The sequence below is a fragment of the Myotis brandtii genome, unplaced genomic scaffold (assembly GCF_000412655.1).
Source record: "Myotis brandtii unplaced genomic scaffold, ASM41265v1 scaffold975, whole genome shotgun sequence".
NCBI lineage: Eukaryota > Metazoa > Chordata > Mammalia > Chiroptera > Vespertilionidae > Myotis > Myotis brandtii.
The window spans coordinates 863,577-874,279 of NW_005372049.1; the positions used below are offsets into that span (position 1 = coordinate 863,577).

General features: G+C 49.9%; 1 protein-coding gene across 1 annotated transcript in view; it reads right to left on the reverse strand.

The window, feature by feature from the left end:
• KLHL12 (kelch-like family member 12) overlaps positions 1 to 10,304 on the reverse strand; it is a 12,806-nt gene extending 2,502 nt beyond the window's left edge. Inside the window, exons 1-10 of the mRNA XM_005886364.2 lie at positions 10,102 to 10,304; positions 8,843 to 9,076; positions 8,238 to 8,391; positions 6,926 to 7,143; positions 4,163 to 4,312; positions 3,819 to 3,933; positions 2,209 to 2,315; positions 1,262 to 1,457; positions 479 to 637; positions 61 to 159 (exon numbers count right to left, since the gene is read on the reverse strand). Coding sequence (XP_005886426.1) covers positions 61 to 159; positions 479 to 637; positions 1,262 to 1,457; positions 2,209 to 2,315; positions 3,819 to 3,933; positions 4,163 to 4,312; positions 6,926 to 7,143; positions 8,238 to 8,391; positions 8,843 to 9,037 — 1,393 coding nt within the window. The 5' untranslated portion in view covers positions 9,038 to 9,076; positions 10,102 to 10,304. The remainder of the gene's footprint in view (positions 1 to 60; positions 160 to 478; positions 638 to 1,261; positions 1,458 to 2,208; positions 2,316 to 3,818; positions 3,934 to 4,162; positions 4,313 to 6,925; positions 7,144 to 8,237; positions 8,392 to 8,842; positions 9,077 to 10,101) is intronic.
• Between the last annotated feature and the right edge of the window lie 399 nt (positions 10,305 to 10,703).

Here is a 10,703-nt window from a genome sequence, read left to right on the forward strand (position 1 = left end):
TCACTGTGCAAGCAGAGACCTGACGGCAGACTGCCCCTCCCTCAGACCCGACGGTCTTACCAGAGCGCTTGGTGGCCATCGGTGTGACATTAGTCCAGTGTCCTGTATGGGGGTCATATTTCTCAACTGAATTTAAGATATTCAAGCCGTCGTATCCTCCTGAAAGACAAAGTAGAGGCCATTCCAGAAAGAACCACAAATCCCGGCCCCACTCCGTCTGCCTTTCTCTGTGTTCCCACTTGATCTTTAATCTCAGTTCTCCTTCAAGGGTTCCAACAGTCCAAAGAGAGATCTAACAGAATCCCATGATCTGCTCCCACGAAAAAGATAATCCCAGTTAACGGAACTGTATTGGGATAAACCAGGGTTTTAGTTGAAGGCCATCTATGACCTTGATTCTGGTAAAAAGAGAACCCTCCTCCCCAAAAGGCTGCCACCCATGACACCCTCTCCCATCCCTGCCTCCCCGGCTCAACACCTAGACAGTAGATCACGCCGCCGGCCACCACCAGCCCCGCGCCTTCCCGGGCTGTCTGCATATCTCCCAGCATGCTCCACTGGTCAATGTTGGGGTCATAGCGCTCCATGCTGGTGTGACGCCTGCTCCCGTCAAAGCCTCCAGAGACGTAGATCATATCTGTTCAGAATGAACCAACCACAGACACTTAGAGGATTTTTTTTAATGTTGTGAATTTAAACATTTTAATCATAAATCACTCTAATTATATCAACAACAGCCTCATTCTTCACTAAGAAATTTATTTATTTTTTAAATTTCAGTTCTTTATTGTTTCAAGTATTACATAGGTCTCCTTTCCCCCCACGTAACTCTCCCGGCCACCCCCACCCCCAGCACATGCCCTCCCCCAAGGAGAGATTTCTAATCACGTTGCTCTACCAGTTCCCCACAAGTCCTTCAAGTGCTTGGGAGCAAAACCAAAGTGTTTCTTACAGGATAAGTCAATGAAGTCTTATCGATCAGGAAGAGAGCACAGGCCACACATGTACAGACAGTGGACGAAGTCCCCGAAGACCAGCCGCAGGCCCCAGAAACCCAGAGCCACGTCCCACTCAGTACGTTGCGACCCTACCCAGCATGCTGTCAGCGCTGAAGCAGCTCTGTAACTGCTATTGCCCACGCCAACAGGAGCGTCTGACCTCCCCGGGACCCTCCCTGCCATGTTCCTGCCAGACAGCAGGGAGGTCTGAGCCCCGATCCAGCCCCACCGCATGGCAACGCCACCCTGCACTCCCAGCCTACCTCCTAGGGTGGTGGCACCGGCAAGGCCTCGTCGGACATTCATTGGGGCCACGGAATACCAGACCCCATCCTCATCTGCTGTGTAGTCCAGACATTCCACTGAACTGAGGCGGGAACGGCCATCGTAGCCACCGATGACATAGATCCGGTCATGTAAAGACACGGAGGCCACGTAACGTCTCTTCCGAGTGATGCTCTGTGGTCCAGGAGAGAAGGGTACAGAGCACTTCAGTCACGCAGCCTCGGCCTCCCCCCAGGCTCTCCGTCTTGTTTCCGCCTCTTCACTCGCCAGCAGGAGCCTTCGGCAGTAGCTCTTCCTCAGTGGCCTCCAGCTGTCTGCCCACTGAGCAAACACTCTCTCACGTGTTGTGATGCTCTAGCATCAAGGCTCCTGCACCCCTGCCTCCCCCCAAGGCTTCCCGTTCTCCAGTGTCTCACTCCTTTCTCCTCCATAGGGCTCTGTGCTGCATACTCAGATCCTCCCCTAGAGTGGAAGTTTTCCCGCACTGCTCATCTAAGGGCCAGACTCAACGACCCTAAAGTCATGAGGATTGACTGAAAGATTTCCAGGTTTTCTCAGAATTATTATTATTTTCACCACTCAAACAGAGACAGACTGAGAAAGATACAAACTTGAGTTCAATTTCATACAACTTAACACCAAGCTCAGGGTGACAGAGCAGGACCAGTGGAGCATGCTGGGAGTTACAGACAGCTCTGGAAGGTGCTGAAACAGGGTGGCAGCTGACACTGGCATTCTGAGGTCTGACCTAATGTAAATAGTTGATAATTATCTATTGAATACCTACTGTGCACATGACACTGTTGTAAGGAGCGTTAGCCGTTACTAGGTTTTCCTATTCTTAGAGCTGGGTTATTTATGACCCAGAACCAGGGACGGAGGACACGTGAGCTCTTTCTCCACGACGGGTTCCACCCTTACTTACTGGCAAAAAGCTCCACTCCTGAGTCTTGGGGTCATACTTCTCCACCACGTCGATGGGAGACTGCTGGCTGCCAAAGCCCCCAACCACCAGCAGCACTTCATTGGCTCCTGAGGAGAGAGGAAGGCAGGTCTCTGCACCGCCCTTGGCTGGGTGAACACGCGCAGGGAGTATAAGCAGAAACAGCTCTACAATGAATGTCGTTTTACGTGCCCAGAGAAGCAGTCGAAAAAGAAGAGTCACTGTAAGGTGGCCTCAGAGGAAATTACTTCTCCTAGAGCAGCAGTTCTCAACCTGTGGGCCGCGACCCCTTTGGCAGCCGAACGACCCTTTCACAGGGGTCGCCTAAGACCATCCTGCATATCAGATATTTACATGACCATTCATCACAGTAGCAACATGACAGTTATGAAGTAGCAACGAAAATAATTTTATGGCTGGGTCACAACATGAGGAATTGTATTGAAAGGGCCAGAAGGTTGAGAACCACTGTTCTAGAGGCTCTAGCTCTTGAGAACTCAAATATCTTAAATTTAAATTTCTGGACATTAAAACTGCAGAAGGCAAATGTGAGTCCACCACACCCTTCCAGCCACCCAGACGCCTCTGGCCGACATATCGACTGAGGTTCCACGTGCAGGTAGGAGCCAAGAGGAGCTCCCTGCCCTTCTCAGCCTGTACCTCAAAACGGAAGTTTCTTTGGTGATGAAAGACCACTCTCCTAACCTTGTCTCAGAAAAGTTGAGATTTGTGAAATAGGAACCAAGTGATATATTTAAAAATCTCTTTTCCATGCCCTGGCCGGTGTGGCTCAGGTGGTTGAGTGTCACCCAGTGCACTGAGAAGTCACTGGTTCGATTCCCAGTCAGGGCACATGTCTGGGTTATGGGCTTGATCCCCAGTGGGGGCCATGCAGGAGGCAACCGAATGATGTTTCTCTCTCATCAATGTTTCTATTTCTCTATCCCTCTCTCTTCCTCTAAAATCATTAAAAACATATTTTAAAAAATCTCTTTTCTATGAACTTTTATTTTTCCAGTTTAGCCAACTATGTCATCAAAACTGCCAAGTAATCATAAGACTAGACTCTTAAAGGGAATCTTCTCTACAATTTTCCCAAAGATATTTGATAACCTTTCCTACATTGTTTCTTTCCAAAGACAAAGTCTTTTGAGGAAATCCCCTGTGTAACTGCACCCACGCAGCCTGGGTGAGTGAGGCCAGGCCCCTGCCCACCCCTGGGCTGTCCCCACCACCTGCTCCTCCTTCCTTCCTCACCCAGAGGGAAACACACAGAAGGGGACAGGTGGATGGGAACATACCAAGTCCTACGTGACATTCTACATAATTCCCAATTCACAGACTCCAAACATATTGAAACAAAACTTGACAATTTATAAATTGCCACACTTTATCTCACTGAATCCTCCAAAGAGTTGTGCAAAATAGATATGGAAGAAAGCTCGGGTGGTAAGGTGATCGGTCTGAGAGGACACGATGAAGAAAAGATTAAAAACAGGCCTGAGACAAGGTCTTTGTATTTTCTATAGAATGCTCTTCTTAGCTCCATCATCCACCCGGCAAGGGGCAGTTTTCTACAGACGCCAGCTCACCCAGACGAGCCCGTGTCCTGGGTCCCTGCATCTGACTCCGCAGTTCAGGCCTCAGGTGGAACTTCTTTGCCTCATCGACGAGGTCCCTGCACTGGAGACTGCAGCGGATGAAAGGCTGGAACACAGAGCAGAGGGGGGCATGGCCCCACTAATGTCATAAGGATAAACGGCATGTTTATGGTTAAGTTGTAATTAACTTCTCATATAGAAACCAATTTCCAAAATGTGGCTCCATGAGGCTCTGGCAGCAACTACGCTGTGGCGTCGGAAATGACTAAGGAACCCGAGGGCACGCTCTAAGCTGTCGGACAGCCAGGCTCGGGACCCTGTCTCCCAGGACTCACCTCTGCGTCGATGACGTCTGTGATGTACCTGGGGGTCAGCAGGGGCATCCGCACATACTGCAGCAGGTCAGGCAGGGACTCTTCCCGCTCCTTCTTGGCGTGCTTCACCCAGTTGATGACGGCCTCGAAGACGGGCTCTTCAGAATCCACCTATCAGTGCACAATTACAGACCTGTGTGCTGCCAATCGCCTCACAAGCTCAGAAAGTAGCCAGGCCTACCTTTCCCTTCCTGTTCCCGTCCCCCGCCACCATTATTTAACATCTTCCAGAAAGAGCTGGGTTCTTAGGAAAACATCTTTTCACACACAAGTCCCTAAGACCAGGAAGAAGATGATGGTGAAAGTGGGTGAGATATCTGAGACGGAGAGTGCCTAGTAAGCCCTCAGCCACGGCTGGTGTTTCCTTCAGAATGTCCTCCACTCGCGAACCTCCTCTGGTCATTCTGAAGCTCCCGGGGGCGTGGGGAGGATCTGTTGCCGACTCAACGCTGGCTCTAAGGGAACGCCCACTCCCTGGTGCCGTCGATGCCCTCCGGCTTCTCCACATCACCATGGGCCCAGCACCTGGGCACCAGCTGTAAGAGGCACGGAGCTACTGAGACAATAAACAGGGTGCCCCAAATGTATCCACGTTCTGGCTAATTATAAAGGCAGTGTTTATTGAAATGCATTTCATTTCAAAGCTGAGCTAACCGCTGTTCGAGTGTGGATACATTTTGGGGGACACGCTGCACACAGGCACCACCTGGGGAACCCGAGTCTAGGCTTAGCTATGACCGACAGGATAAGGTAAGAACCATAAACAGCCGGTACTATTCCCCTGGAAGAGCACCAGGTGTGACAGCACCCAGGACCTTCCAAAGACGACACCAGAGTAGGGTCCTGGGTCCCTCCCACCAGCCCGAGGGTACCTGTCCTGACAGACGCCTTCCAGGGAGTGACAGGACCTACACAGGAAACCACTCTGTGAACTTTTCCTAAGAACTGAAAACACAGAAAAGGTCGCAGAATGTCCACTCCTCCGAGGCTTTCCCGAACACCTGCTGAGTGCCAGGCACTGTGCCTGAGGCGGTCACTCTGGTCAACAGGTCAGACCTGAGCCGGGCCCTGGAGCGGGGAGATCATGGTAAAATCAGAAAGAGCAGACTCGCGTTCGGTCCTTACACACGGCACTGGGAGAGCACAGGGGCCACGAGACAGAAATGCACGCGATTCCTCGTTCCCACCGATGGGCCAGGGAAGGCCTCCCTGCAGAAGCAAGGGATTTACGTCTGATGGGCGAGAGGCAGTTGGCCAAGGAGAGAGGCCTCTGGGCAGACAGAGCACCAGCAGAAACCTGGAGCCGCACTGTCCACCCGGAACCAGCCAGCGTGGCAACTGCACTGACTTTCATCAAAAGTAAGTGGAACTGGAACTCGGCTGCTCGGCCACACTTGCCAGCCTGTGGTGCTCCAGGGGCTACTGAGCTGGACAGCGCGGACACAGGTCCTCTCCATCTGCTCAGGATGTCTAGCCCACGGCGCCGTCCTAGAGCGCAGCTGTCCCAGAGCGCAGCAGCACTGACCACTTGGGGACTGAGGAGGCGGGTGCCGTGGAACGAACGGGTGGGGACAGATCAGCTGCAGACGTAAACGAGGCCGTCACGGCCGCGGAGACTGCCTTCACTCTGAGAGCGACTGGGAGCCATGAAAAGCCTCAAGCCGGCCTGTGACCTGATCACACCGAGGTCTGTAAGGGTCACCGACGATCTTGGGTAGAACAGAGTGAAGGGCCGAGCGCTGGGAGCCCTTGAAACCGAGGAGCCACTAATGTCTGGGAATCCACTAATTTAAAATTCATGTTTTACTATATCCAAGGAGAGCAAGGGGGGACGCGGGGAGGAGGAACTCTGAGCTTCCTATAGAGCAGAATGCCCCCTAACTGCGGGGACAAAGCCCACAGGTGGACGTCACCCCCCCCATGTGCTCTGCTAGGTATTTCCCAGACGCTCCTGACTAGATCACGGAACTGGGCGACTGGAGAGGAAGGCCTCAGGCCTCCTGATACGAGCAGCTCTGTGATAGACTCCTCACGATCCCGAGACGCACGTGCACTGAAAACTGCGCGGGAGTGGGACTGAAGTTCCCCTGCCGGCTCAGCACTGAACGCTGCCTCACACCCGTCCCAGGCCCCTCCCTCACTTCCTCGTCCCCCACGCGGCACTCAGAACCTGGCTCCTGCTCACCGTCTCCAACCTCGGTCCCTTCCTTTCTGACCTAATCTAAACCTAGGCTCACTCTTCTTTCTCCTATGCAAGGCCCTCATTTGAGTAGGCTCGTTATTCTCATTACACCCTATGACAATCAGTTTGGTGGTGTCTCTACCACTGCACTGTGAATTCTCTGAAAACAAGAACTGCCTCTTTCTTCTGGCCCATAGAACCTGGCGCATTGATTGCTATGTCACAGATGCTCGCGACAGATGTTTGTAAGATGAGTGAATGGGTAACAGAGAAATTCACTTTCCTTCCCATTTCTGCTTCATCCCCTCTGTACAGCAGTGATTCTCAAACACTGGGATCACACATTTCATTCAGGAAGGTGGTGAACTCCCTCCAAAAACACGCCAATAACTTGGCATGTGATCTCAGGGGCATTGAATGAAACCCGTGGAGCCAATGTGGACAGTGCAGTAAGAAGTCCTGCTACAGAAACATGGAACTCCACCTTGCTTTTTGTAATGGCCCAATCTTAAAGCAGCCACCGTAAGAAGCCCAATCTGTACCTGGATTTCATCACACTTGATTAGCTTTTCCACCTCTCCCTGACTCAGGAGGATGAATTCTTCGTGCTGCACCACTTCAGGGAAGTGCTTCTGGCTGAAAACCTCCGCGGCTTGCATCAGGTCAACACAACTGTGCGTTTCAGCAAAGTCCCTGATACCCAGGCAATTAGAAGGGTCCAACTGACTTTCTAAGAACTCACAGCAGGCTTGCTTCACACCTAGGACAAACACAGACATTGAATACTTCAGGCACGTGGCCAGCTGAGCTCTGGTCTCTGTTCTCAATCGCAACATCTTCTCTACACAGAGTTAGAGAACCCTGGCTCAGCACTAAGGACCAGATTAGAAATTTCATGCTGAAGGAATGCAAACCTATTTCTGTGTTATGCATAAGTGACCTCCAATAAGGCCTTTACGATGGTCTCTGCTTCAGCTTTAAAACAACTATAGCAAGACAAACTGCTTCTGCGGACACTGGCACAATTAAGCAAAACTGCCCATAAAACTCTTGAAAATCAAGCTATAAAACCAATTCTAATTCAGCATGATGCACCTAATTTCTACTCTATGTGAAAATTTACCTCGTACGTTACATAAATGTGAAACCACTATGCTGTACACCCGGAACTATTATAATATTGAATGTCAACTGTAATTGAAAAGAGTTTTTTTTTTTTTAATTTACTAAAAGACTCCAGTGAAGAAACAATAGGAAACGAATATCTGGCTCATACTTCTCTAACTGAGAAGTTCAGAGCATAAACCTAACGGTATGGCTGTGCAGTAATGCAGAACCCTCCATTGTTTCAACCATTAAAACGGCAAACAGCAGAAACAGCACTGGAGTGAAGGAGTGGACGGGGCCCTGGAAGGGTCAGCACCGCTAACTCCGTGAAAACGTTTACTTCATGTTTGTGTGTCAATTACAATGTTCAATACACACTTTACACGGTGCAGAAAAGTCAAGGTACAAAGGGTTCCCATGAACAGCCCCCCTGCCTCCCTACCCCCCTGGCCACCTCAACCCTCTACGTGGGCGACACAGCATCGGTTTCTTGTGTCCTTGCAGGCTATTGTGTACATGCGCGCAAGGAAGCGCATCTGTCCTCTCCTCCATTTTTCTGAAAACAGAACAGGGGTAAATGATCTCTTCCAAGGAGCCCGACACTCACATTGGGAGAGGCCCTTTCTACTGCGACTGAAACCCGGTCTCTGCCCATGGGCAGTACATGTGAGCGCCTACGTCTGTCTCCACAGCCTTCACTTTAAACATTCCGGGCCATCTTGGCACGCACAATAGTAGCACCTGTACCTTTCAGCTGCAGCAGACAGGCTGCAGGGAGCAGCTCCTGCACGTTCTCCACCGTCACATGCACGGTTTCTGTGTACACAAAGTCCAACAGGATTTCCATGGTGGAGGCAGTTAAACCTTGGATATCGACGTAAGGTTTCCCTTTCTCTGAAAGCTGAAAATTCAAAGGGTATGAAATACTCGTGGTTATAATTCCCCATGATAAAAGCAGCATCTCATATCCAACAGCCTGAGGGATGTTAATAATATGAACCGAACACACATCTTTTTAAAGTTATAGTCTATTTTGTTTGATTTGTATAAAGCATGTATTTGTAGCTGTTCCAACGGGGAAGGAACTGAATGTAACCCAAGAGCACACAGTGAGGTGACACCTTCCTGGAATATCAATTTTACTGAGTTGTTTGATACTTTGCAAGATACTGGGTTAACTTGTTTTTGGGATCACCGAATCGCTGATGGTATATTTTGCCTAGAATACATCCTTGAAGTTATGAGTAATAATTATTCTTAAAAATAAAGACGAAAACTCTTGAGAATCAAGCGAAAAACCAATGAATTCCTGCCAAAGTTCTACTTTGATACTGAAAGGGCAGGCCTCTTACCTCACTAGTGAACATGGCACAGAAGTAATCGCTACAGGCAGCCAGCACGATGCGATGGGCCGGGAAGTCTTTCTGCTCCACTCTCAGCGTCACGTCACACAGGGTGTTGCTCTTCCTGAGGGAGTTCATTGAGTTGAGGATGGATTTAGCATGTGTATTTGTCATGATGTCTTTGGGGGCCATAATGCCTCCCATCAAGCAAAGTGGAGAAACAACGAAAGGGGTCCTTGGATTCTGGAAATACAAGAGGGAAAAACAATGAGCGTATCTGAAGGGCTGGGGAAACGGAACATTTTCCATGCAGCTTTACAAATGAAGGCGGCTTCCTCAGAACCAAACACGGAGTAGGGAGCACTCCACTTCCTGGCATCACCCCCCAGTCCGGCCACTAATCATCCCAAGTAAGAATGCTCTCCCTTCTCTGGATCCAATAGCACAGAGTGCCCCTGCCACTTGGCACTCATCATCAACACTCAACTGTATTGTAAACAGAAACTATACAGGCCCTGCAGAGCTTCACAAGGCTCTTGTCTGAAATGATAAAATGGTGGAAAAATAAAATTGCTTAAAGGCCTCTATCACTACTATTGAATATCCATAAGCAGATTAAATGGGTAAATATTTAGAGGATCGAGATCCATTGTGTATATATACATATTTTTAAAAATGTATTTTAAATGAATTCAGACAGGACTGGAGAGGGAGAGAGAGATAGAAACATCAATGATTAGAGAAAATCATTGATCGGCTGTCTCCTGCACGCCCCCTCCTGGGGATCAAGCCTGCAATCCAGGCATGTGCCCTGACTGGGAATCGAACCCAGGACCTTTCAGTCCCCAGGCCGATGCTCTATCCACTGAACCACACCGGCTAGGGCAATGTGTATATATTTTTCTATCACAGCAGGTGTACAATAAATATGTAGTAAATGAATGCAAAAAAAGAATTGGGTATTCAACTTAGAGCAGTAAAAGCCAGAGCCAGCAAAAATAAAATTTTTTCCAAAGAAGTATGTAGAGAATTATGTATGAAGATTTCCAAATAAACCTGGGCCCAATGAGGACCCATTATCTACACTGGACAAGGGGAGCCATGCAAGCGTTTCCATGGACTTTCACTTGGCTAAGCTACGAACAGTCTTTCAGGGAAGGGTCTTCCTCCTCCACATCATCAGTGGATGTCCATCCACAGCAGCAAACCAGTATCTGTAGAAATTCTTCTATACTGAGACAAAGAGCCTTACTAGGACAGAAACTTACCCAAACTCACTACTCGTTTTCTGCCAGTCAGTCACTTGCAAAGCTCACTTGTGCGCATCAGTTAAATGAACTCGGCAACAGATTCCACATTTAAAAGAAGTCAGTGTAAGAAGTACTTTCTCGATTACGGACAGGCTGTAGTCACACTGCATTTTCCTCGAACGACAACTTGTGGGGAATGAAATGGGGTGGTTACTAAGAGGCTCTCTCTTATTTGGGTTCCAACGCTTTCATAGATGATTCAAGAAACAAAACAAAACAACAAAACCAGGAGCCCACAACTGACAACCGTGATTCTGAAGAGCAAACAGGGCCCCTGAATTCCCACCGGGGCCGTCCAGAGCCAGCCTGTGCCGTGCAGCTCCCCTGATCACCCCCCGCAGCCCTGCAGACCCAGGTGACAGTGAGTCACAAGCGGATGATGTTCCAGCTCCGGGTGCAGCTCTGCAGACCGGGAAGGTCTGAACAAAGCCCGTTTGCAGGGGGCTCCCACCGGGCTCGGCCTGGACTGGGCGGCACCACCTCAGGGTCAAACCGGGCCGCCCTGGTGCAGCGTGGGGATCGGCCTCGGCGCGCGAAGCCAGCACCCCCTCCCCCAAGAG